The sequence below is a fragment of the Haemaphysalis longicornis genome, unplaced genomic scaffold (genome assembly GCF_048455015.1).
Source record: "Haemaphysalis longicornis isolate Haplotype H1 unplaced genomic scaffold, Haemaphysalis longicornis Haplotype H1 scaffold_12, whole genome shotgun sequence".
Lineage (NCBI taxonomy): Eukaryota > Metazoa > Arthropoda > Arachnida > Ixodida > Ixodidae > Haemaphysalis > Haemaphysalis longicornis.
In genome coordinates, this window is record NW_027526225.1 from 3,101,008 (window position 1) to 3,128,978 (window position 27,971).

General features: G+C 47.4%; 1 protein-coding gene across 1 annotated transcript in view; it reads left to right on the plus strand.

Moving 5' to 3' along the window:
• The window catches only part of Polr1a (RNA polymerase I subunit RpI1), a 135,300-nt gene that overhangs the window by 46,087 nt on the left and 61,242 nt on the right, over positions 1-27,971 (plus strand). The window contains exons 11-19 of the mRNA XM_077692741.1: positions 2,066-2,174; positions 5,389-5,472; positions 13,443-13,598; positions 17,295-17,414; positions 19,785-20,002; positions 22,153-22,237; positions 22,782-22,982; positions 25,477-25,605; positions 26,483-26,647. Of these exons, the coding sequence (XP_077548867.1) occupies positions 2,066-2,174; positions 5,389-5,472; positions 13,443-13,598; positions 17,295-17,414; positions 19,785-20,002; positions 22,153-22,237; positions 22,782-22,982; positions 25,477-25,605; positions 26,483-26,647 (1,267 nt within the window). The remainder of the gene's footprint in view (positions 1-2,065; positions 2,175-5,388; positions 5,473-13,442; positions 13,599-17,294; positions 17,415-19,784; positions 20,003-22,152; positions 22,238-22,781; positions 22,983-25,476; positions 25,606-26,482; positions 26,648-27,971) is intronic.

Genomic DNA, 27,971 nt, shown 5'->3' on the forward strand with positions numbered 1-27,971 from the left:
GTTCTTGGGTCGGCAATATCAAAATTTTTCATTGTGTTGAAAAAGTTATAAATAATCCCAGATAAAACATAAGATGAGGACCTTGAAAATGTGTTTTCAGGTCCTTGAAAGTCCTTGAAAACCCTTGAATTTTTGCTTTTGAAGCCCGTATGAACCCTGTGAGCGATAATATCAATTCAGAGCACCGACGACCGCTAAAATCGGCCAAGATTCGACGCGAAAATAGCATCTTTTCGACGACTCGCCGCCCGGGTTCTACATGCGCCACGGCGTCCATCTTGGTCTCATTCGGAAGTGCGTCTTTTCGTTTTCAATTCCCCGCCAGAACCGCTCCGTTTCGTCCGTTGGTTGCGAGTAAAACCGGGTTAGAAAAGAGACGGAACGCGCCGCCCAATTGGCTACTGACTGCACGTGACCGCAGGGCGCAACCTCATTGGCTGGGCGCCGTGGGTCGTCTGCTCGGCACTCTCATCACAGTGCAACGGCTCATGTATTCGTCTATGCGATGACCGGCAAAAGCCCCGCATGGCATAAAAATAAATAGAAAGAAAAGAAATGATAAAGTGGAGGATGCCACATGCCGACGTTGCAAGGGAAGTTCTGTTATCAACGACGCCACGGCGGGTCGGCCCGCACTCCGGCGCGCACTTTCTCATCAGCAGGTTACCGTTTTGATTAGCGTTTTGGGAATTATAAATGCTCGCACTCAGCACAGTGTGCGTTGGTGACTTGATATACGCGTAGAGTAAACCGAAAACGTGGTTATCCCACCTAGCCAAGCGCATGCACATTACAGAACAGTGGGGTGCTTTCCGTTATCAGCCCCTTTGTTGCAATTCATTTCACGCGATGTAAATATGATTTGATTGCTACAAAAGAAACAGTAACATAACAAAATAAACGTTTACAACTGTGGTGCATGATTGGCACCTCAGCCTTGGTCGCCAAAGAGTGACGGCGCGCTGCCAACAGCGTAAAAATTGAAGCAACGTTCTGGCTTTGCTATTGTTCAGTTTTTCTGCCAAGTGCCATCTTTGTACAGAGGCTTTCATAATTTTCCCATCAACTGATTTCAGCAAACTTGGTATGCTCGTGTTGAGCAAAAAGCAAGCTACATTATAAATAGTTTTCTTTTATATGCTCAATAGATAAACTGTCACTTGTAGTAAAACTTCAACTGCGATTTTCTCAGCTTCCCCTTTTTTGCATATGTGCCTAGCCCTACAGAGGTTTTCAGGTTGTTTTTTTCAAAGGATTTCTATAAACGTTACACCGTTGAATTCGGGATGAAATGAACTGCATGCTGATGCTATATTAATTAGCTCAATGTGCCTCAAATAAATGTTATGAGTAATAATTAGAGCTCATTAAGTTTTCAGAAAACTGTACTTTGCATAATTAGACTAATTCTATCCAATCAACTATCTTTACAGGGATATAAATAGCTTCAGCATGCATGGCAGGTCTTAAGCTACACATCCATGCCATTTATTTTTAAAAATTTTGTATAAAAAGCCCCTTAACGGCCCGTAAGAAATTACTTAATTAGGCTCCAGTATTTTCTTTGTAACTCAAAAAACACTTATGCCACGTGAAAACTAATTACATATTTGAAATGAGGAAAACAAAACACATACGCACAGTGATTTTCATTATCATAGACCAATTAATAAAAAAGTTCATTTCAAGACCCACGTCTCCCTCAAGTGTCCCTCTGGCAAATTTCAATAGGCTGCGGTGTGAGAGTGGGCTCTCGGGAATCCAGGGTTGCCCGTTAGAGAAAACGTGGGCTGCTCTCATCTTGTGACTAGTATTTTGAATTCATTTAACGGCAAGTGTCCTTTTTTATTTGCACCTTTTGTTCCAGGAGTTTGCTAACCTCGCCCAGTCTTCGTATCAATGTTAGAACAAAGCGGGATTGTATTCTGAATGATGACTAGCTTGTCTGAGCAGGATCGAATGGGCGCAGTCGGAGATGTTGTGAGGATTTCCCACGGAAGCGAGCTAGCGTTGCCTGCCCACCCTGTGTACGCATCTTCTGTTTGCCGTCTCTGTGCCCTGGCAGGGAGGACTACAACCAGCTGGTCTTTGGGGCCCTGACCTTTGTCAAGGTGGGCATCAGGCTCCTGCCACCGGCCATCCAGAAGCCGCAGCAGCTGTGGACTGGCAAGCAGGTGGGTCGGAGGAGTGCCCTCAAGTGTCTAGCTTCATACTATAATGTATGCTAGAGGGAAATCTTCTGCTGCCAGCGTCTAGACAAGCCATGCCTCAAGCGAGCGTTCCGTCATGTACCGGGGAGGCACGTTCCCCTTGTCCTTGGCATGGCTCATTGACAGGCTGGAAAGTTGCCTCTGGCTGCAAAAGAGCAACAATATGATTGTAAACAATTATTTAGATGTGGTTAATCACTATAAAAATAGAGTTTCAGAAAGGTGTATTTCTCGGGGAATATTTAGAAGCTTTACGCAAAATGAACGAGAGAAAAAAAGTGACCATTCTTTGGTCCTTTTGGCTTCAAGAGTAAGAAGAAGCCATCTGCTGGCCAAGCCAAGCCAAGTAATACCCCTATCACACGGGCACTTTCAATCGCGATTGAAGTGAATCGCGATCGAGTTTTCGAGCGCGCTCGGCGTACTGCCGCTGCCACACAGCCCGTTTCAATCGCGATCGAGAAGTTGCACCGGTTGTGCTTGTGTACGCCAGATGGCGTTAACAATGTACTTGCGGCCGGCGTCTGGTAACTTCGCACGGTCGTAGGTATGCATAACTATGTAAATGTTACCGAACACTTATTTCGGTCAAGTTATTTGACACAATTTGCGTCGTTGGTTGAAGTTGTCGCCTTCTGTGCCATTGCTGAGCGGGGACAAGAGTACCGCCGCTTTCGTTCGATCGCGCTTGGAAGCCTCGATCGCGCTTGAGAAACCAGGATTGAGTTCAAGCGGGATCGAGCTCGATCGCGATTGAAACTGCCGTGTAGCAGCGGCCCGATCCAGATCGAGCTCGATCCGGATCGACTCAATCACGATTGAAAGTGCCCGTGTGACAGGGGTATAAGTGAGGAATGTCGCTAGCTGCTATGGCGGCACCGACGGCAGCCCGCGACTGCAGCGCCAGATTTCTCTCTATTGTGTATTAATATGAAACTCTATGCCCAAAGAGACAGACAACTGCTTTTCGTGGAGAGCATGTCCTCTAGCTCGTATGACAGCCAGCTTTTTGTATAGTGGGGTAGCCACAAGAGATTTCGAAGTGTAAACTGGTGGAAATAATTTTGATATGGCGCTAAACCTTCTGAACTCAGGAAGGTGGTGCCATGTAGTGTCTAAGCATGACACTATTGTACGTATACAAGCAGCTATGTTTCGGTTTCGACGCGGGGTTCGAAAACCGTGCAAAGGGATGGGAAAGACTGCATTTTATTATTCTAGCTGGGGAGGAACCTTTTCACCTCATGTCCAGTTAAAAGCATGGTGCTGGGTGGCTTACTGTCATGGTCACCAGAATTCATTTCATCATATTCATATACACAAGCTAGAACGTTTCGGTCTGAGGTGTTTTATGTTATGTTATGCTATGCTATGTTATGTTACTTGGGATTTGGGATAGAGAGCGCATACTCCACAAAAATTGGTGGCTGTCCCCTTGAACGTTTTCTATTCAGCTGATGCCCAGTGTTTTGGCTTTGTAATGGCTGCTCGTAGCGTCAAGCTCTCTGGCATCTCTGGTTGTGCCACTTGACAGCAGCATAAGTTGCTGACTAGTGGTGCCATCTTGTGGGTGCTGCAAGAGCCTGTCTGCCAGTAGGTTGCCAAAGGTAGCTGGAAAATCTTTAGTGTTCTAAAACTAAGAAAAATGAAAAGGAGGTATCAAAATAGATCACTGAAGCTGCATGCTAAAAGAAGCAGTAACGGCGACAATCGGGGACACTAGCCATAGGCCGTCAGCATGAATATTTGTGTATTGTTTCCCTCCGGATAGGCTCAATACGGTTGTGGTGAACTGCAGTAAAAATTTCTTGAGTCTACAAACTAAAATAGGTGTTTCCGAACGCCGGAGTTCATCGTATGAGCAATGGTGTTGGGCTTCTTTGGTCATGCAGTGACCTATTACAGCTTGGTTTTGTTTGATATATAAACAGCTTGCTTGTCATGCAAAATAAAAAGAAAGAAGAAACTTTTATGAAGCAGCTGTATCCACAAGAAGGCTCATTAGCATTGTCACAGACAGGGGTTCTTTTTCCATTTTATCAGTAAAGTGACACCTGCTTGTAAAGAGATGAGGACCGCTGTCGTCGCTAGTGGCCTGTCCTATCTTGAAAAGCTACTAATGAATGAGTGTACGTTTGTTCTCTTAATGGGGGACACTGCTCTTAAAACAGCTTCCTTTAATTTTTCAGTAAGTAAACTCTGGGAAACTTGCCAGACTTCCTGCTTTTTTCCCACTGATTTCAAATGTGCCACTATTTTTCAGGTCAGTCAATTAGTTCCCGAGAGAATTGGAGATAATTAGCCATTTCTGGAGGAACAGTAGACCAAACCGTGTTGGTCATAAAACTGCAATCTTTATATTTTATAATACTATGAACCCTGGTGAGTGCAATAGGAGGATCGCTTTTTTGATGCACCGCTTGGAACTAATTTTACAGCGCATTAAACCTTGGTGTTTGAAATGGGCAATCGAAATGGTTCCTTGCCGCTGGTGCCACGAAGGTTTAATGAGCTGTAAAATTAGTCCCAAGCGGTGCATAAGAAAACCGATTCTCTTATTACCTTCACCAGGGTTCATAGTATTGTAAAATTTAAAGATTGCAGTTTTATGACCAACACGGTTTGGTCTATTGTTCCTCCAGAAATGGCTAATTATCTCCAATTCTCTCGGGAACTAATTGACTCACCTGAAAAGTAGTGGCACATTTGAAATCAGTGGGGAAAAAGCAGCAAGACTGGCAAGTTTCACGGAGTTTACTTAAAAATTAAATGAAGCTGTTTTAACAGCAGTGTCCCCCTTAAAGCAGTCGGAAGCTGATTGAAGCCAGCAATGCGAGGGAGCTTAGGTTTGTAACGTTTGAGCTTTTCACTTGCATATCACTATCAGTCAGTCATGCGCAGCGTACGCTGCTTGAGTTCACACGTACACTTGCAGTTTCTAGCAGACTTTTCCGCAATCCCAACAGCATTTTGTCTTTAACAGGAAGCACCAGTGCGCATTGAAAAATGCCAATGAGGTGGATAGGGAAAGGTCGTTTGAGTCGAGTGTTATGTAGACGCCACAGTTTGTCCTCCCGTTTAGCAGGAATGCCCTACTTTTGTTTTTCTGGCGGTCGCTGTCTCTGAAGTGACTGAAGAGCATGATTGTTGAAACAGACGGCGGAAACTGCACTTTCAGGTCCTGTCAACGGTTCTGCTCAACTGCATACCTCCAGGGAAGCCAGCCCCGACTGTAGAAGGCAAGGCCAAGATACCCGCCAAGGCAAGTGTCCGCTTATCCTGGAGGAACCATCTGTTGAAAGAAACATTGAAAGCTGCGGAGCAATTCGAAATTTATGCAAAATGGGTGATTGACCCCTGTTCTTGTTCGTTCTCTCTGCGTTGTGTTGCGTAAAACAAGTCTACTTTCCTCATTATTGAAAGAAAGCGAAGGTGAACAAAAGGTCGTGACCTTTGCTACGTGAAAAGAGTGGGAGTGAATTTAAAAGGTGCGACGAGTTCAGGTGTGAAGTTTTAGTTGGGCTTTGGCATTTGTTTTGAACTCGTGTGTTAGGTTTGGTTCAGCATGTTCACTCATGTTGTCTACCAAGTGAGTGAAAGGCGTGCATCTTCTGCGTGAACTTTGGGCCTCTCGGCATACTGAACCGTTTCTGAAAATTTTTATGCGGTAAAGTTGAATGTGGTGAAGATAACAGCTGGTGGTTCTAGAATTCTTTGATTCTCTGGCAACTTTTAGTCGGTGACGAGAAAAAAAAAAGCAGCTCATGTGGGTGCGGAAAACAGTAATACAGTAAAACCTCATTACAAGAGACACTTGAAGGACCCAGAAAATATGTCCCTTGTATGCAAGGTTGCTAACATGGCGAACATAGGAAAACCAACCAAACTGTTTTCGTTCAAATGGCTCCTATAACCGAGCACCTCTTGTAACAATGTCTCTTGTAACGAGGTTCTACTGTAACAACTGTTGCGACCGGGTGGGCCGAGCCGAACCGAGCTAAGTGGCCTCCGTCATATGTGTGGTAGCGTGTATGATGCGAGCCGCCAGCCGCTGTTGCAGCCATGAAGAAGTCCAGAAGCCGTAGGCTAACGTAACTGTTTTCTTCATAGCGAGAGGTGAGCCGAAGCCAAAAAAAACAATGCCCCGACGGGCGAGGTTACAATACAGGACTCGAGCAGAGTGACAGCATGTATTCGCTGCTCAAACAGGAATGGGTTATAGCGCTTGCAGAGCTTCTATTTGTACCCAAAAGCGGTAACGGTCAAAACAGCCTTCTCTCTACATTTTGTGCATGCCACGAACGTCACAGACACACACAACGCTCTTTCCAGAGTTCGTAAGCAGTCAGTAACAGCACAGAACAGGGAGGATTTTAGAGAAGCAAAGGTCTAGCTTTGCCTGTACTGCCAGAAAAAGCGTAGTGGCGGCGTCATGAACTACCGAGGACGCCCGCTTGATGGCGCTGTAAACACGGCTTTGTAAACATGGCGGATGCTTTTTGCACTCTCTCGTTTTTTGCACAGGCCGCTTGAGCTCCTTTATAACATGGCTGCCCTCGCACGGCGGCCGCCGGCTCGCTGCCCCACGGCCGGACTCGACTCTCCTCCTCCCGCGCGCGAAAGGAGCGTCGAGTCCGGCCGTGGCTGCTCCTGCTGGTTCCTGGCTGGCACGCTGGCCGCGTGTTTACTTGCGCCGCGCTAGTGAAGTGATGTTACGCCAGGTGACCAGATGGCCTCGACTGGCACAGACCACAGTGAGCAGCAAGGGAGAACAAATCGTTTATTGACGTCCGTAAGTTTACAGAGGCCAGGACATCATTTCATTTCGATTGCTGCAATTGTACGTCGCTTTCGTGACATTTTTTTTTTGCCATAACAGCTCGTTCACTTGCGCTAAGATTTCGAACGAAGGGCACAAATGAGGTATTGACGGCGACAACGGTTTCATTTTCACCGTCTTTCTAGCGAAGTGCATAACACTCACCTTCTGTTGGAAGAATCAAATATTCTGGCCTCGACAGCTGTCTTCCGATGCGGAATTTCCCACATTTGTCGCTCCACAAGCACTCAATTCCCATGTTTTGCCAGTCCTCTCAACAACTGATGGACGCAAAAGCACATAACAGCAATAACAGTCACGAAACCAGTGCTCCGCGCACATTGAAACGGTGGGCCGTTGCAGCGGTTTCAATTTGAATTGGCGGCTTTGTGGTTGCGAATTCAGAAACGAGGTGGTGCACCAGTCGGCTGTTCGTAAAAATTTGCGTATATTTTTGCTCAACGCATGTTTGATGCGGAACTTGTTAATGATATTTTTAAACAACACATTGTAAGCAAACTGTGTAGGCTCTTTGAGTCACGGAATGAATGTTTTGTACTCTATACCAAAAGTAACCTTTCGGTTGCGCCATCTGGTGGACTTGATGGTCGAAAACTGCACTGTAGGAGGGAACGTCCAAGCTTGAGAGGCCTGGTAACAGCGGCGCACGCTGATTCCGAGAGAGGGGAGAGAGGAGGACTCCGCTGCGATCGCGGGGCCTCTGTGTCCCTGAAGCACGTTGAGATGTGCCTCGCCGGGCCGGCAACCATCGTAGTTTGAAACGCGGCGAAAGCGAAGCGTCTGGCCCGGGCTTTGTCGAGACTTGAAAGTATGAGTCACCGACACGGAGGTGCCTGTTTTGGAAGGTGCACGTAGTGGCTTCGCCGCACAGCCGAGGAGTGATGCGGGAAAGCACGGCGGCGGGCCGATTCGTAACACAACACGGCAAACAAAAAATAAATTTGTCAAGTAAACTCGAGGATGCACTGCCAACAATGTCTCGCCAAAACAAGTGGTTACAACACCTGAGAAGAAAGAAAACAACAGTTAACCTAATTAAAGCAATGTCATATGGAAGGTGCGCAACAGATTTATGCTTTGGCACTCAAATTTCATGAATAGGATTGGCTGTTTCGCCCCAATCATTGCTACACTACCCACCAGTGTAACACAGTGGCTGATGCATCGCACTGCCAAGTGGGGGTTGTGGGTTTCAGTGCGTAAAAAACAGAAGAGCTCTTGTGTACATGACGTGCCAGAAATTATTTTTTGTACCCTTCCAACACAGCCCAGTGGTCGCTTTGGCATGTGAAATGGTGGTGTGAACTTTGGTTCTAATACCCCTGTCACTTGGAAAATCTAATGACATTTAAAGCGAATGACATGAGCTGTGAATGCCTTTAGTTTGGCGCTATACGAGAACACTTAGTGGCATTTGTGTGAATGGCATTTGGTGATCGAATGAGTTCGGAGACAGATTCACATTAGCTTCCGAACTGAATGATTAGCCCAGACGTCAGTGGTCTGCCACTAAGCAAAGAAGTTTAATTGAAACCGACCAGCAAATCAACTTTTTTTTTTCTGCGTGTTATTTTATATAGAAAAAAAAACCACACGACATCTTTGCAAATCTCTGCCATGTTTGCTGCTACCCAGGTACGGATTTATTAGTTACTTGTCTCTGCTTGTGATGTGAATGTCGCCTAAAACAGAGCTACACTTTTTTTTCACTAAAAGAGTAAACTTTATCCTTTTGTCTTAAAAAAAAGTAAAAGTTTTGAAAACATTACGAATGCATTTGCAGTTATTGCCTCGCACTCCTGCGAGTTATACTTCTGTCACATGGCAACTCTTATGTCATTCGAAGTGAATGACATTAGCTGTTAATGACATTTGGTTTGGCCTTACGGGTCTACACAGCAAAACAAATGTCACTTGAGAGTGATAGTGGTGACGATTAGCGAGCTCAAAAAATTGTGAAATTGTAGTTCAGGTGCGTCTAAAATGTTTCCATACATAATAGTTTTTTTTAAAACAAAACAAATAATTATTTTTTTAAATTAAAAAGAAGAAAATCACTGTTCTAGGTGGCGTAAGTAGACATCACAGGCCGAGACAGGTTCGCAAGGAATCTGTACTATCAGGGTTGGGGGACAAGATTTTTTTTTTTGTAAGTAATTGTTTGTGTTTCTTTATGTGAAAAACAATATGAAGAGGAAAATATAAGTTTACTGACAGTTTTTAATGGTATTCTTTGATTTATTACTGAACTTTCTTTTCTAGGACTCGCCACTGGCCGCTGAATGAGCTCCCCAACCTTATTTAGCTGCTAAGTGCCATTCGCCTCAAACGTCTTTCGGTATTCTCGTGTAGCGCCAAACTGATGGCATTTAGAGCAAATGACATTTGCTCTAAATGCTATTAGATTTGGCGTGTGACAGGGGTATTACCTACCATATAAGTCAAAATGTAGGTCAAGCTGGAATATAGGTCGACCCCCGTACCTTGTGGCTGAAAAATGGGGGAAAATTAAGCCAGTGACCGGTATATAGGTCAAGGGGTGACTTTTCGGCAAACTTTTAGTGAAAAATCTCGGCCTATGTTCCGACTTATGCGGTTATCGTCGCTTATGCGGTTATCGTCGCTGCTATCACTATCAAATGTCATTTACTACACTTTGTAGACCCACACAGCCAAACCTAATGTCATTTATGGCTAATGCCATTCTCTTTGGATGACATTACATTTTCCCCGCGACAGGGCCATGAGACTCGATTCAGTTAGGGTTATGGGGGGAGCTCTCCACAGGTAGGTCTGTGAAAGACTTGACATGCGCTTCTTGCTTCTATGCACTTGCCGCGGTGGCTGAGTGGCTGAGGCGTCGTGCTGCTGAGCCCAATGATGCGGGTTCGATCCCGGTGGCCGCTTTTCAGATGGAGGCTGAAAGGGAAAACGCCACCCGTGTGTCAAGATTTCAGCCCGCATGAACGATCTCCTGCAGGTGCTGTGAAGTACAGTCAAACCGTACAATAACGAAATCCTGCGAGTATGAAATTCCCGCGGCAATGAAACATTTTCGGATCCCCGGCCAACATCCAGAGAAGCCCATGTGTTCCATATCTCGCGGCAACGAAATGTTCTTGGAAAGTGATCCCGCGCTAATGAAATGCGCTGCAAGTCCGGTCGGCATTTCATCTACCCATTTGAGGCTAACAGTGTGCAAAAAGTGCTCAAATGCATTTTTTGCGGACTCATTGTGTAAACACCTGCCACAGGGTGCTTGCTTGGCCCCCACCATATTTGTTTACATGAAAGACCGTGCAACGGGTGGCCGTGGAGGCAGCCTCGCAGCGACACCACCAGGGGGTGACACATGGTGACTTGCGGCATGTCTTTTGCTTAGGCTACGCTGGCCGGCTGCTGCTGAACAGCGTGCATGCGTTCGTTGCGTGTGCAGCAATGGACCTCTCCGTGTATGTAAACAACGTGACGTCACTAAGCGCACGTGCGCGACGGGTGGCGCCTGCTGGCGGCCGCGAAGTGAGGTGGCGGTTGGCAGAAAGCGCCTGCGCCAACGGCACGGCCTGGCCACGCGGCGCCCGAAACGAATGATGTGCCGTTGGTTCGGGCCGTCACTGGCTTCCCACATTGCAAGTGGGGGTCTAGCTATCCGAGCTGTGGCCGTCGCATTTCCATGTAGCTTTCCGCATCTACAACCTCCGCAACACTTTCGTTTACCGTACGGTCAACTGAACGGCGACGCTTTCGGATAATCAGTGCGCAACAGAACAGCCTAAACGAGTCATTCTGAAGGTTGGTACTGTTGCGACGCATCCCAAAATGTTTTTTAAGATTCTTTGGGTTCGGACACATACCAAGGAAAGCTAATTTATTGTTGCTTTCGAGGTCCGCTTAAGCTAAGCGCGGTGCCTCAGGCAGCTAAACGCTTCCTATTCTTGGTCTCTTTGCGTCGCCCGGAGACAGTGGCGTACACACGATTTCATGTCGAGGGGAGAAAGGAAAGGTAAAGCATGAAAGGATTAAATAGTAAAATAAGCAGCAACGAAACGAAAATATGAAGAGCAAAAGGAAAAAATTATTTCAATTAAAATATCGCGATGATGTCGTTCTCTACGAGATTGACCGATTGTTTTATTACCTTTACCCTAGTAAAATCTCGAAATGGTTCATCGTCATTGTGAGAGTAACATAGCAGCCACATATGGTTAGTGCGTATATCTTGCGACAGTGCACTGAAATATTTTCGGTAGTCATTATTTCATGATAGTTAAAGTTAGTGTCCATGTACGCCCGCTGCATACGGCAGCGTCGGGAGGCCGCAACAAATGAATACATTCACTGAGTCTATTCGCTAAGGGCAAACACATTTGTCGAGTCGCGTGAGCGGCCCATCTCGCCCCGAAGGCACGATGCTACATGTGAGCACGGCAAGCATCTCAGTTTTCCGGCATCCTCAAGGCAGAGTATAATTGATCAAGGTAAAAATTTATTGTACAGTTAAACCTCGATGTAACGAAGTCGGTAAAATTCGTAATTTACTTCGTTACATTGAAATTTCGCTACATTGAAATTCGCGGTTATAATGAAGTGTTCATCCCGTGAAGCGTTTCCTGAAAAAGAAAACGTGGCGCGCATACACGGCCGGCGCACTGTTTCTGTTTCTATCGGTGCTTAATCGTCTGCGCGGGCATCAGCGTGATCCGCATGGATCGTTTTCTTCCCGAAAAAACACGCCCCGGAAGCCACAGGCGCGCTGACGCAGCCGCGGAGACCACCCGCGCGATGCGGGTAGCTCCAGCGACCGATTCTAACCGCTCGCTGAAACGCAACTCGAGGGGCAAACGAGAGGGGTATGCGAGAAAAAAAGCGGATAACGTGGGCGAAATTTTCACTGTAAAACGTTATACGCGCCGCCTACGAGAGCGCCCATCAAATATCCTTCGCGGCGGCCTTATCGTCTAGCCAGCCGGCATCCCCGAGCGCTTCGAAGCTCCCGCCATAGGGTGCGCGCCTCCCCATTGGCGAAACTGGTCAGGCTCCTCCCACTGCTGCGCGCAGCGTGGCGCAGCGCGAGTCACTTCCCGCCGCCGGCACGCAATCGCAAACGCCGGTGTGAAAAAAAAAAAAAAAAAAACGCGCGTGCAAGGCTCATAAAGATTCACAAATGCTTGCTGGGACGACGAAACCCAACAAGCATGAGCGAACTCGAACGAAGTGCAAAGCGGCGGCTTGCGGCGGCGGCGGCGGCAACGCCGGTGGCTTAGGCTTACCACCGCGGAGGATATTTGATGGGCGCTTTCGTAAGCGGCGCGTGTCACGTTTTACAATGAAAATTTCGCCCACGTTATCCGCTTTTTTTCTCGCGCGCCCCTCTCATATGCCCCTCGAGTTGCGTTTCAGCGAGAGGTTAGAAGCGGTCGCTGGAGCTACCCGCATCGCGCAGGTGGTCTCCGCGGCTGCGTCAGCGCGCCTGTGGCTTGCGGGGCGCGTTTTGCGTTTTTGCAGGGAGAAAACGCTGCGTGCGGTTCACGCTGATGCCGATTAAGCCGTAGACGATTAAGCTCCGACAGAAACAGTGCGCCAGCCGTGTATGCACGCCACGCAGTTTGTAGGCAAGGGTCTTAATCAAAGACTCCGTGGCTGGCTGCATCCGCGGCATTGGGCGACCCGTGTCGCCGTTCGCGTTTTATTGGGACCCCATTTCGGCGCTTGCGTCTCCCAAAATCCACTTCTACAACTTAAATATCGTGCCTCGTTCTCCATGAAACTTCGTTACATTGAAATTCCGGCAAACGGGACTTCGTTACACAGAGGGTGAAAATACATGGTGTGCATACACTTGAAGTTACAAAAAATTCCGTGTTTCGTTACATCGAGGGTTTCGTTACATTGAAGTTCGTTACATCGAGGTTTAACTGTACTTACAAGCAATGAATTTCGTTCGTCTTGAACAGATTCCCCCATAACAAAAGACCAAACTTGTCATTGTCGATCAGGTGGTAAGGCGGCTATCGCGGATCCCTTGTCGAAACATTTATTTTGCGTCGCCTAAGCAGGTTAGGCATTCATTGTGTTTTTAATACAGTGCTGTACCTCCTCAAAACATGACAATATTTCGCAGCAAGAAAATTTCCGTCTGCCCCCTCTAATATAACCGACTTTTGGAAATGAATTTTCGGTTTGCGGCCGATTTTCCTGTCGTTTCGGCTTCATTCTCACGGCAACTAAATTCCCGCAAAAGCGAATTTGTTTGGCTTTTCCCGGTGCATTTGTTATTGCGGGGTTCGACTGTAATTTGGAGCCCTGCACTGCGGCTTACCCCATAGCTCCAGGGTGGCTGTGGTGCATTAACCCCCCCCCCTGCTTAATTTTTTTTTTCTTCCTCTATGCAGGCGTGGCCCAAGGGCCCTGGTGGTGAAGCGGCAGCAGCTGAGGCTCGCATGACTGAGGGTGAGGTGGTGATCCGCGATGGTGAGCTCCTGTGCGGCATCCTCGACAAGGCGCACTACGGGCCCACCCAGTTTGGCCTGGTCCACGTCTGCTACGAGGTAGGCGAGGACGAACCACGCGCGGGGTTGTTTGCACCAGTTGGCAAACTCCCCGCAGTCCCTATCTATCAAAACCCAGTCTGCGATTGCCCCCCCTCCCCTCCTTCATCGTGGGAGCATAGAGGGGCAAGCACGGGGCACAAGTACCATATTTTTGCGTGTATAACCCGCCCCAGCATATAATCCGCACCCCCTTTCAGCCCGCCGGGGAAAGAAAAAAAAAAGTCCTCACGTATTGCGTGCACATTGGATACAGGGAAGGCTGCACCGAAGCTACTGTTTAAGCAATGCATCACATACTATGTAGACAGAAAAAAACGTATATTTAGCGAGTAGAACACACTGACTGCAAGGCGAAAGTCACAGTTCACTAATAAAATTCAGTTGTTAGAGTGCGCTTGTCCGTGTTTTTTCTTCCTTGTCCTTGTATGTTTTGCGCCATTGCTGCCATGGAAGGCTTAGTCAGTGTTACTGCGTGGGAGCTTCACGGCACAAACGCCTATTGCTGTGAAGCTTCACTAAAGAAAAACCCCACGTATTATCCGCACCCATACTTTGCCACTGAAATTTTTGCATTTTTGGTGAGGGTTATACACGTGAAAATATGGTACACTAGCCTGCCATCTGTTGGCAGAAAGTTGAACTGGTACGCAGGTGTGCTTGCAGCTGGTGCCTTAAGTCGTGAAAAAAAAAAGGAAGAAAGAAAAGTGCAAACTTAAGTAAACATTGTTCATTTTAGTGCTTCCCACTTTGAAAAGCAAGTTTTATTTTATTGAGTTCTGTTGCTGAGTTAATGGTTTTCAAGGTTCAGTTTCTGTCGTGCCACTCCAATACACTTGCCCCTCATCTTCAACGAAGCAGGGGGGCTCGCGCTGCCCATATTCTGAAACGGAGTTTCTCAACGGGATTTATATTGAAGAACTCTGGTTTGTGCGGGGTGAGAGATGGTGGTGATGTTGGGGGGATGGCGTCACTTGCGTCGCTCAGCGCCACGGTGATTCGTGCCTGCCCTTTTATAGCCCTTTTTGGTGCTCGCACGGACATCTTTTGCGAGTCGTTTGTTTTTCCAGATGCAATATAGGCGCGGAACAGGTTGCCGCAACACAATGGGAAGTGCTCTGATGTTAGGAAATTTGGTGGTTCAACTGATGTTTACTTTGCACAGCACTGAACATGTGATTACACTTTTTCTCCCCTAAAGTTGCTAAAAATGTCACTGCTTGTATTTGGTTGCCTGTCTCTTTTGTTTCCCTATTTGTAATGACCTTCAGGTGAGAGTTGAGAGTATTAGTAAATCAATAAAGAAACAAATGCTGTATGAATTGCAAATGAGAACACCAGAGCACACGGACCCTTACTGGTCTTCCGTTGGCACCCTCTCTCACGGAGGGAGGAACCTCTTTTTCTACCGAGCTGAGTTCAGACGCGCACCCCGTTTTTGCAAGGACTTTTCGTGGAGATTTGGTCGGTGTTGGTTGTCGGGGGGCACCTTCTCTTCCGACTGCCACGATGACTGATATCAGAGTGTGTCTTTACGACCTAGGAAGCAATTGAAGAGTCCTGACTCCGCTATGAGTTGTGGAATATGTGGGGGTTCTTGGGGGCTACCTAGCCAGCACTCTGGCGTGGGCCACAACGCTAGCTCCCGGCGTGTCAACCACGTGGGCTCCCACACTTACGGCAGCCCACCGAAGTTCGCTGATACGAGAACACAGTGGTGCCGAAGCACAGCCGTTTATTTGGGGAATCCCAAAGCATGCGAGCACAAAGCTCAATGGCGCTCACGAATCACGCCATCCTCGTCCTGGCACTCGCGGCGTGCGACAAACAACAGTTTCCACCTGAGAAACATGGTCGCCTCCACCGCCGCGCTGTTCCGCCGATGCTTCTCAGTCCGGATTTCTGGTCGGACTCTCCCTCCGTCTCTTGTGCACCCCTGTTTGTGTGTCCAGCGCGCCTATTCCGCATACGGACTGGTGGTGCCATCTCGCGGGGGCGCCGATGAACCAGCGGAGCACCGGATTGGTTTCAGCGCAGCGAGTCTTTCCCCGGAGCGCGCACTGGTTCGGGACCGCAGGTTGCGGTTCTCCATGATTCCCACAGAGTGGAGGTTGTCTTGGGGTAAATTAACTTTCAGATGTGATAAGCACAAAGTTTGTATGAGAGACGAACAACAACAACAGGAGCAAGCTCTCTGCCTTTGTCTTTTGTCCAGACTTCGCGCTTTTCACGTATGGAATGCAGTACCAGCTAGCCCAAAAGGTTGCTTTTATCAATTAGCAGTAAAGCCGCAGCCTTGTTGCTGAAGCAAAGAGTTTGTCTATTGCGTGCGAGTGCTCGAACCTGTCCAAGAGTCTTCAGAATCCAACTCATGGCTAGTACAGCTTGGTGTTTCTTTTCTAGCGTTGTTAGGTGGGATCCCCTAAGATCTTGTAAGCAAGACTACAGGGTACCATTGTTTTTCAGCATTAAAATCTTACTGGAGATGTGCAACCGCTTGATGGACAATGCCAAGTTGTACAGCTGTTAGGCACCGTGCATTTATCGTGCTTCCACATCCCGGAAGCGCGAGAAAATGTGACGGAATATCCGTAACCCCGGGTTGTTGCACAGCTGTTGTGGGGAGTTTGAACAGAAATTCCTCCAGAAATACATTAACAGCCGTGTGTGCGTTCTCCAATGCCAAACGATCCTTTTACATTGAAACTAGGGGTGTGTGAATGCTTGAATATTCGAACACGAATCGAATAGTGCCTCCACAAATAATCCGATTCGCAAATCAGATATCTACTATTCGGTTTTTCGAATAGTCGAGTGGATTTCCCGACGAATGTTCCCTGGCTTTGCGAAAGCGAGAGATGTCAGCGCACGCTAACGCACTGCTGCTACACCGTCGGCTCGGCAAGTTTCATCCAAATAGCACTTTCGACGAGGGCGCCTTGCAGATGCCGTAAATTTTATCCCGCTGCACGGAGTAATCTGCGATTGCGTCAATAAGATCTTTTTTTTTCGGGCCTTCACCGTCGACTGTAGCCGCCATTTTGAATTCTGCGACCATATGCTTAACATGTTAGGGCAGCTTCCGGTGAAGACCGCCGCCGTTTTGTCAGCGCTTCTGTTAGTTTAAAATCAAAAGCGGTCGTGGCGGTTTTTAATGCGATTGGTGTGTGGTTACTGCGTGTTTACTTGTTTTTTAGACCACAGTGGATAGCGCAGGCTTGTCCACGGCGACTGTAGTGCGAGGTCTCCTTGCGCTGCCCGTGGGCTTCCGACGAGTACTGCAAAGTGGTTGTTTTTGAATTATGAGGCACTGTCTAGTCGTGGCCTATGACTGCAGTACGGCAACTCCAGTGCGAGTAGTTTTTTTCTTTTTTCAAATGCGTATTGTGCCCGCTCCGGATTCCTGGAGTACTGCCGATGCGAGTTGAAAAGTGCGTTCTCGAGGTTAAGAATGTCATGTCTCCCAAACATACGAAGTAGCTTCTGCTTTTGCACAAAAACTTATGAAAAAGTGAGGCCTGTAAAAAAAAAAAAAAAAAAATTGATATTCGATTTTCTATTCAATTTTTCTGAATTCAACTCGATGTTCGATTCGAAAGTTACTATTCGGCATTCACACACTCTTAATTGCAACTACTACTTGGGATTTCGCAAAGAGTGTGGCTTATTCTGGGGTCTGTTGCCTTGCTTTTGCAGCTTTATGGAGGTGCCACATCCAGTTTGGTGCTGAGTGCCTTTGCCAGGCTGTTCACCCACTACCTGCAGATTTATGCCGGCTTCACACTTGGCATCGAAGACATCCTGGTCACCGACAAGGTGAACTAGACAATTTCCTAGCCTCTGCAAAGCCGTTCACTGTGCTGCTGGGACCAAGGACTCGGGTTCGAACCCAGCCATGGCAGCTGTTTTTCGAGTGGAGGCGAAAAAAAATTAAAGCCGTTCCACTCAATGTGGAAGATGTCGGAAGTGCGGAGCAGCGATTCGCCATAATGGGCTGTAGCGCCACTATCCACTCGCTGCTACCACCCACTGCAATTCAAATTTCCCGCCTCCGCAGTGCTCGCGCGCCCCCTGCTTGAAACTGTGCCAGCGCGAGTTCTGTTCTTTTTGTGCTTGCTTTTCCTCCCACATGTGGCGGCATGGAACCGCCACTTTCTTTCGCTTACTATCGTGAAAACCAACCCAACGAGCGTTCCTAACTGAATGAACGCGGGCGCTGCTGGTTAATTACGTGTAATTTGCCTTAAAGGTACCTGCAGTTTTCTTAGCGCTAAACAACGGGTAGATGTATGACAAGTGCCAGCGGTTCACAAGTTTCGGACGTTTATGACTATATAAACTGCTTGGCTTTCAAAGCCTGTGTGGGACGCCACGACGACAGCCACTATGACGGAACGCCGTTTGGCTCTGCTTGGGTCCAGTGAGTGAGCTACGATGACAAGGCGAGCCTCTAAAGTGCTCTGCACTCAAAACAAGAACACCTGTGTGTTGAGATTTCGTAGCACGTTAAAGGGGCCGCAAAGACAAAAAGCAAGTTTGGTTCCTTAGAAAGGCTGCTTTCTCTCGATTACAACGATACCAATCTTATCGCAAACTTCATGCAAATAACCGAGATATTAAAGAAAATAGCGGTGGCAGTGGCAACTCCACTGCTATTTTTTGGCAATTTCTTTGTGACGTCGCGGAATCTTGCTTCAACTATTGGCGGCCACTAACAAATGTAGCGGGACATGTAGTTCAGCTTGATCTCATCACTTGAATGGTAACGTGCAGTTAAGACGCTTATAACTATGTTCTTAGTTCTGGCTTATATTACGTCCTGTCCGTAACACATCGCTTTAGCACGAGGCGTTTAAGTTACCTGACATTTCTTTCGTTGTTCTGGTTAAAAAAGTGTCTCTCGTGCCTGAAATAGGGCTGAGTGAGTTACCGAAAGCTAGTTCTTTTAAATTGAACGAAGTTGTATTTTGTCTTCAGAGCCCCTTTAAGGATTCCTAGGTGGTTATAGTTAATCTATGACCACCTATAAACCATAAGCACGCAACACCCAAAAATTAAATTCATTTCCTTGCCTTACTCTTTTATTACATAGTGCCCGTTATGAAGAGACAAGGGCCTGTGGCAAAAAGGTTTAATATGTGAGTGGTTGATGCGAAAATTTGCAGGCATGTGCTTCATCTTCTTGGCCTCTCAAGTGTTATGTTTTTGTTTTGTGGTTTTCCTGAATGTTTTTGGGAAGTTTCTGTCATAAGGTTCTAGAAGGGTGCTTTTAGTTCAGTGCTGCCATAACCCAGAGGAATCAAAGGTGCACTACAGGTCGTTTCATTCATCTAGCTACGCTATTTTAAAAGGTTGGTGAGCCTCGTAGCTGAAGAAAAACGCCTTTGAAGTTTGTTCTCGATCTTCAGGTGTGGACTTTTGGCATTCATAATTTTAGAACCGGATTGCTGAAAATGTGGAACAATCCTTTAGCATCTGTTGATTCATCGAAGTTGGGACTGCGCAAAAGTCCCAAACATCTTTCCAGCACTTTGTTTTTAAAAGCGTCTCAAAAAAGATGCACGCAAAAAAAGAATATTCAGCACTTGGGTTCACGGTTGCTGCAGTCCAAAAGCCATTAAAAATTTTAAGCGTAGCTCATTTAGCGGCTCTAGCGTAACCTAGAGCCACTAAATAAGCTACGCTGGTGTAACCGAGCCTGACCCCATCGCACCGGTGCGCTGTCTCGAAAGCTTCGAAAAATAAACATAGCTGTCATGGTTGCCAGGCGGCGCCCGGACCAATTCCGCCTGTCAATGTCAGCCGCAATAGGGTGCATAAAGCTGGCCACCCTGGTGTCAGGCACCAAAATGGCTGCCGCCGTGCGTCACTGTCGTTACTCTCAATCGTAGCTTATTCAGTGGCTCTAGTACTGGCTAATCTGATCTGATTGTCTTTGTTGGACTGTTGCATGACTTGCTTCTCGGCTGTCACGTCCTGCCTTCACTGTCCAGCGCGGCACCATCACCAATTGCATGTTAAGCATGCAATGTTATCATCAACCAAGGCAATGTCTAATAGCAGTGTTTTTTTTTTAACTCTGACACAGTGTCGTTTGGTGCTCCAGCAGTGTTATCAAACGAGACAATGTCTAATCTCGCTTCTTCTGTGGGTGTGACGCAACGCCGTTGCTGGGCGCCCGTGCAGGCTGACCGCAAGCGCAAGCGGATCATGAAAAAGGCCAAGACGCAGGGTGACGGGGTGGCCATCAAGGCCCTGGGACTGGAAGACGAACAGGAGCTGGACGCCACCCAACTGGAGGACCGGCTCCGAGCGGCGCACATGGCCCGCAACGACCGGCAGATGAAGCAGCTCGACTCGAGCATGAAGTCGGTGACCGACGACGTCAACAACCAGATCAACAAGTGAGTGCAAAAAGGGGGCTTACGGGGGGTGGTGAGGCTTCCGTGACGCGCGATTCCGTTTCCTGGTGGGTACAGGCCCGACATTTCCCATGCATGCGCGTCCAGCACCGCCTCCTGCTTCCTGTTAAAAAAGCTCCGCTGTGTGGCCCTGGTAGCCTATGGCTAGAATCGTGGGTTTTAGACAGAACGCCCAGGGTTCAAGCCCCAGCAGTGCCTGTATTTTTTTCCAAGAACCGTCTTTTTTTTTGTTTTTTTACTGTAAAATGTTCTCCTGGTCATTTGTACGCATTCTTTTCGTGAATAAAAGTGGATTGCCATCTTTTAGGTCGGTTTGGAGGTGGGGTGCAGGTTATGAACACGCCTAATTAACTTTTTGCATTGCACTGGAAGTGACAGGCTTGTATCTTCCTTGGAACGAAATACCGTAATTACCCGATTCTAACGCGCACCTTTTTTCCGGAAAAATAGGCCGAAAAATCGCATGCGCGTTAGAATCGGATACGGAACCGAAACTGCCGAAACAGCGGAAATTTCGTCCCACCCATCACCATCGCCATCTAAGATGGCGCCAAAGCCTTTAGCAACATGGAGGAAGACTTCCTCCATGTTTAGCAACAATTTTTTGAACCCAGGAAGCATAAGCGCCTAGGCTTTTCTATTGGTGTTCACACAAATCGTCAAATCGTTCCACTTGCGCACTTGATAACAGCAATGGCAGCAGCGGCTCTCACGCATTCAAAACGAGCGGTCGGCTGAAGCGTGTGGCTCTGGAGAAGCTCGCGGGATGGGCGTGCGAGGCGTGGGCCACGATCCCATCGACCATGGTTGAACTTTCGTTCAGAAGTGTGGCATCGCAAACGCTCTTGGCGTCACCGAGGACGAGATGTTGTGGTCAGCGGAAAGCGATGAGGAGATGAGTGAGATTACTTCGGGAAATAAATCGCCCATTTCTCTCGCATTCGTTTGTCTGGGTCATAAAGTTCCATGCGCGTTACAATCGGAGATGCAAGGTTTTTTTTTTTTTGCCAGGAAAATTGGGGGCGCATTAGAATCGGGTAAGTACGATATATCGCTGGCATGACGCCGTGTCTCAGAAGTGCTGCTGGGTTTTTGATGAAATTCCGAGGTCAATTTTGGGGATTGGCCGGACGAAGTCTGGGGAGTTCTTTGAGGTCAGTGGAAGGTACTCTTTCTTGCTCAATCTACCAGAGGAAGGTTTGTTTTGGGGGCCATAATGGAACGCCTGTGGCTGAAGTAGTGTAGAATTTAGAGCTTACAAATACTTCAGGGTGGGGCATACCGTGTAAGTCAAAATATAGGTCGATTCACCTCAGCATTTAAGAGAAACATCATAAAGTATGCCCAAGCCAACGGCAATATGCCTGGCGTAAATTCAAGGGGCAGCTATCAATATGCAAGGCTGGAAAGACCTCGTTTCATTGGAGCTCCGCTGCGCACCTGAACATGAAGGACAAGGTGGCTACTTTTGTCCGCGAGCACTGTGCGACATCTCCACGAATGGGTGGCCGGCAACATCACCAAGACGCCTGCTGGCCGCCTGCACATCCCGCCTTTTGCAAAGGTCTATCCACATATGGGTGCCCCATGCTTGGCGCTTGCTTCCAGATGACACGGTCTTGTGAGTGTTTAAGAAGTTCTCTGCTCCATAAGCGATGGCCCGGACCGCACTGAGGACGACTTGCTGCGTGGGGGACAGCCAGACTGAAGCAGTCGTCCGACAAGATTTCAGACTGCTCTAATGAGTAACCTTAGACAAAACAAGTGCCTCAATAAAATGTTGTTGTGCGCCTAATTTTTTTTTCCCCCATTTTGAGGCCTATATTCTGCCTCAACCAATATTCCGACCTATATGATAGTATTGAGACCTCTTGCAGTCCTTTCTAGGTGAAAAACCTTTGCGCTAACCGATGTGGTCGCATCAGTCATTGAAAGCAGGTACCCTATTGGCTGTTACTGACACTCCACAGTCCTGGTTCTCCAACTTTGCACCTATACAGCGTAGGCATTCCGGCATGTTGTTGTTATGAAAGCAGCATCTCTTTCCTGGAAGCTGTCCCAACTTTGAAAGCGTTTTCTATGCTCAACTTCTGTGCGCATTCATATTTTTTTCTTCTCTTTCTGGTTATTAGGGCCTGCATTCCCGATGGCCTGCTGAAGAGGTTCCCCAGCAATAATCTGCAGCTGATGGTGCAGTCTGGTGCCAAAGGAGGCATGGTGAGGCGTTTTACCTTGGGGGTGCATTGTGCAGGTTGAATGGAGGGGCCAGTATAATGCGCTGGTGTTAAGGACGAATGTTGCCCTTAGAACTGAACCCTTCGTCTTTTTTTTTTTTTCTCTCACTTTTAAGGATATGTGAAGGAAGCTCTCAGGGTATGTTCAAAGTTTCGTGAAATTGCGTACATTATTTCCCAAGTTGCAGGAGCCTAATGAGATATGCATGAGCATTTCTTAGGAAAGTCCTGGAGCAGCAACGAAAGAAAGTAACAGGCGGCAATTTTTAGTGAGGGTTCCTCGGTAGGTGATGCTGTTCAGATCAATTCGCAGTCCCAAATTTCATTTTATACACCTCTACTGGCGACTACTGAACACGCCTCTAATGAAAGCGGGCACTCATCTTAGCGCTGCTTAATTAGTTTACTAATTGACTAAGGTATTCAATCAGAACAATTAATCAATAATTAATATGTTAATTGATTTAATTAAACCGATTGATAATACAGCTCTGACGCGTGTCTTTCTGTCATGCTCTCCCCTCCAGGTGAACTGCATGCAGATTTCGTGCCTGCTGGGCCAGATTGAGTTGGAAGGGCGCCGTGTGCCGCTGATGCTGAGCGGCCGCACGCTGCCGTCGTTCCTCCACTACGACACCTCTCCGCGTGCTGGTGGCTTCGTCGACGGCCGCTTCCTGACCGGCATCCGGCCACAGGAGTACTTTTTCCACTGCATGGCCGGACGGGAGGTGGGTGTGCTGTTCTTTTCCTTCCTTTCTTCCTGTAATTAGCGCGCATGCAAAAGAGGCCAGTTTTGTGTTCGAAGCTCATGCTGGGGTCTGAAATTCATTGTGAGTAATGCTTGGTGTTGGGCTAGTCGGTTGAGCATCGTTTGTGGAATTGCACTAAGTATAACACATAATTGAACCAAAAAGAACACGTACGCTTGACGTAAAAGCTGCGCACTAACAACTGTTTATTATCAACGAAGTGACAACATATACACGGGAAAAGCAATAAAAGACATCACGAAAAACAACAATACGAGAGGAGGGAAAAAAAGAAGAGGCGATTGATAGGTGTGAAAGACTATTCCAGTGCTGCATTTGCAGCGATTGTTACAAGAACTGCGTCTCACTTGTGGTGAGCGTGATAGAAGGGAAGCTGACACATTCTCCTCCGCGACCAGACAACGTTGAGTATGCTTCATGAATCTCCCGTGCAAGTTTATCTTTTGACCTTAACAGGAGTGGTTTTTTTTTTTTTTTTTTTTTCAAGCACAACTTCACAATTGAAAAATAAAATTCTTCAGCTACTGAAATTGTTTTTAAAAGACCCCTCTGCAGGCCTGCCTGGCGGGGCATCGCAGAGGAGGCTGCGTTTTTTTGGTGGATGTTTCTAGAGATCTGGTGGCCATTTGGCTATTTGCACGCACGTGGATTGCTGTCGGCATGCTTTAGAAGGTGTCACATTGCTCGTGGGTTCCAGCCAATCCAAGCAGCACCTCACCAAATGATCTCAGTACAAAGGCGGAATGGGGAAGCAGCAGAACTGTGTTGGAGGCAGGGGAGGAGTGAAACTTTATGGAGGAGATTGAAAAGATGTGTCTGGAATTTTGTGTTAGTAGCATCAAAAATACAAAAAAAGCATAGTAATCATGAGCTATCCCATTTATTTATGTGACATGTGCCACTTTTGAACAGAAGCCGCTTCCCATGCACCTATTGAAGCCCTCTCTCCCAAAGTTTCCCAAGTACACGGAGCAAACATCTGCTGCCACAAAGCCTTACTTGTAATGATCTGCAATTTGCTACCATTTCTCGGAGCTTGTTGTCTTCATAGAAGTGCCCCACCTGCGTTTGTGGAGATTTTTTTTGGAGTCACTTACATGCCTCTTCTTCGTAGGTACATAAAATTCCACTTTGATGATTTGTTTGTTGGATGTTTGTGCTTTTAAAAGTGTTACTGGGAGTGTCTTTAGTACCTGTTAGAGTCTGAAGCGGTGCTTTGCAAATGGTGGATTCCACATTCCACATACCGTAAATACCCGATTCTAATGCGCACCCGATTTTTCTGGCAAAAAAAAAAAAAAAAAGAAAAAACTTGCACCTCTGATTGTAGTGCGCACGGAACTTTGTGAGCAAGAAAAACTAATGTGACAGAATAGGGCGATTTATCTCTCGAAGTAATCTCACTCATCTCACTCCTCGTCGCTCTCCGCTGACCACATCTCATCCTCGGTGCCGTCAAGCGCATTCGCGATGCCACACTTCTGAACGAACGCCATGGTCGATGAGATCGTGGCCCACGCCTCACACGCCCATCCCGCGAGCTTCTCCAGAGGCGCACGCTTCAGCCGACCGGTCGTTTTGAACGCGTGAGAGCCACTGCTGCCATTGCTGTTATCAAGTGCGCAAGTGGAACGATTTGACGATTTGTGTGAACGCCGATAGAAAAGCCTAGGCGCCTATGCTTCCTGTGTCCGAAAAATCGTTGCTAAAAGCTTTGGCGCCATCTTGAGTTTGCGATGGCGATGGGTGGGACGAAATTTCCGCTGCTTCGGCAGTTTAGGTTTCGTATCCGATTCTAACACGCATGCGATTTTTCGACATATTTTTCCGGAAAAAAAGTGCGCGTTAGAATTGGGTAAGTACGGTAGCCCACTGCAGCAATATGCTACGACGTGACAATAAGCAGTTGAGGAACACCAACTTTGCCGAATTGTTCATTGAGAAATAAACAGCTTATTGCAGTGCTAGTTTTTCTCATTATCAGGTATGGAGGATGCGGGCGATTTTTTTCCATGTTTGGCCTCGTGATGTACCTTGTAGTTCTTTTCCTCCGAGTTTTTCTGCATATTGGCAAGCCTTCCCGTTATTCCATTTGTTTCCTCGCTTCTATTTCCGTTATCATTCTGTATTACTTTCCGTGTATTTATTTCGTTGTTATTGATGTTGATTACGCCCTGTCATTAATTGAAGTTTGTACTGCCCGCACTCAATGCTCTCCCTGAGCCTCTAAGGTGTCATAAATAAGCATGACAGTTGAACCCGCCAGCTTCAGCCAGGTATTTGGAGGTTTATGTGAGAACCGTGGTGTCACGGGCAGATTATGTGCGTTATGCTCTTCATTCTTTAAAACGTGGAAGAAGTTTCAGGGGTGGGACCTTCTGTGTCTTTTTGTCGGTAAGCCCCCTGTGCTGGTACTGACGGCTGGTTGCCCTCCCCATCCCCCACTGCGCAGGGCCTGGTGGACACGGCGGTGAAGACCAGCCGTAGCGGGTACCTCCAGCGCTGCCTCATCAAGCACCTCGAGGGACTCATGGTCTGCTACGACCAGACCGTCAGGGACAGCGATGGCAGCGTCATACAGGCACGCCTCCACTACCACTCCCTCACTCGTCTACTGGTTTGTCCTGCCACAGTGGATTGCTCAGCGACTAAGGCATTGTGCTGCTGAGCCCAAAGACGCAAGCTGCATCCAGGCCGTCGTGGCAGAAAGCGAAAGTGCCCGTGGGTTGAGATTTCGGCGCACGTTGAAGATCCCCAGGTGGTCAAAATTAATCCCAAGCCCTTAACTACGGCGCTGCTCATAGTTCAGGCGTAGCTTCGCCGCATTAGACCCCTGGAATGTTTTTCTGCTGTTCGTATCGTGCAGAGATTGACACAAAAAGAATTATCAGGATCCGTGCAGAAATGAAAGCATTATTTAATTTTTAAATTTATAAATAGAAAAAAATTTAACGTTGCTCTCTCTTCAAAAACTGGGGCACTGCGGCTCATTTCTCACTCTCCCCAATGATGTCACATCACAGGACCAACGAGGGCAGCGAAAAATGCCGTGTTCCGGGAGTTTCAAGCCTACCCTAAATCACTGCTCATCTCGTGGGCAGGAAAGTGTTAAGCACCCGCTCCTCTGGTTTCACATCATCCATTGGCGTCAGCCTCCTTGCGACTGAAATAACAAAGTGGCCATCGAAAATAGAGTGAACAGGAAAGGGGAAAAGGAAAGTATGGCAAAAGCGTACGGGGGAGGTCGGCAATGCGCTGCGAGGTAACCGCAGAGTACAGCATGCCATCACGCATTCGCTGATGACGGTATCACTTCCTGAGGTGCAGCGGCGACGTGCCGTCGCCGAGAAGACTGCAGTTGGCGCTACGCTCAGATTTCGCGTTGGGGAGTATCGTAATCGTCAGCCGATTTTGCGCAAGTCCTCCACAGCTGGGCGGCCTTCTTCTTCTTCCTGCAGTTCCAGTACGGGGAGGACGGCCTGGACGTGCTGAAGATGCAGATGCTCAAGCCCAGCCAGTTCCCCGTGCTCATCAAGAACTCGCAGGTGCTCATCAACAGGGGCGACATCGAGCGCTGCCAGCGGGCAACCGACCACGACGAGCTGCACAAGGCCAAGAAGGCGGTGAGGGGTCTCCGCTGTGGCGTCGGGGATTTTGTTCGTAGTCGACGGTGTCTTTGAAATCGATGAGATGGCGGTACAGCTGAACGTCGTTATAAGAGACACTGATGTAAGAGACAAATGGGTATAAGAGACACTATTGACCCACATGGTTGGCTGCCCTATCTTTCCCATTAAATTGACCTCTTTTATAACAGACATCGGATGCAGAAGATTAGTTATAAGGGACAAGTCATCCTTGAAGTTTAATCAATAATCTCGCTTGTAATAGACATTTTAACTTCAGACACAGTGCCACCAGTCACTAATTGCAGTTGCTTCCATCCTGGAAGCACAGGTGGACGACAGACGCCTGCAGTCGCTATTTATTATCACTTCAGCAAACACACAGTGGTTCAGTCAGCTATGAAATGACGAGAAGCCCTGCCAATGGAAATGCAACTTACAGAAGTGGTTAAAGCTTACTGCCATCCATTGGATGGAGCGCAATCACACATGCGGGTTCTCCCACTGGCATAGCTCCCAATCAAAAAGCATCGCAGATGTTGAGTCCTGCAAGCATAATGAATAGCCTGAGCACACAGCGGAAGAAGCTGTGCGCTCCGCCTATTCATCAGGCTTGTGAACTCAACATGTACGATTCATCTTCCACAAACGAGGAAAGAAAAAAAAGCTTGCAGAATCGGTTGTAAAATATACAGTGTAAATACAGTCATGAAGCAAACAAAGATTCAGAACTGTTTCATAAATTCTGGGGGCCAAACATAAATTAGAATGAATCTTTTGAAACATGCTGTAGCATTCTTTTGAGCTTGTTTTAGTCATAGGGTGCCCACATTGAACTAGGGTCTGATTAGTAAGTGAAAAAATGGTACCCTGCTTATAAGAGACATCTCGTATAAGAGACAGAAACTGCACCCCGGTACGTGTCTCTTATAAAGGGGTTCAACTGTACTTCAATGCCAAATTTTCGCTGTTAGATTGAAATTGCCATTCTGTGGCTTTAGAAGCTTCGTCTTGGAAACTCAAGTAAGGAAAATTACAATGCATCTGTAAGTGGAAGAGTTCTGTCAGAGGCCGACCACACTGAAAATTTCCTCTTGAAAGCCTTATTTCCGTGTAGTCTGACTAAAAAGTTTGCAAGATACAGAATGTGACAGCTGAAATATGCACTTGCACGGCGCAAAGGATCTTTGAAAATGGGTGATTTTGAAACCAAAATTGAGAAGAGTGCGGCTATTGTGGCCAGGCTGAAGTGATGTTGCAGCTGGCGAGTGAGCAGCTGGCCAGCCGGAGCAAACCTGTGCGCTACCGCTTCGGGCTTGGA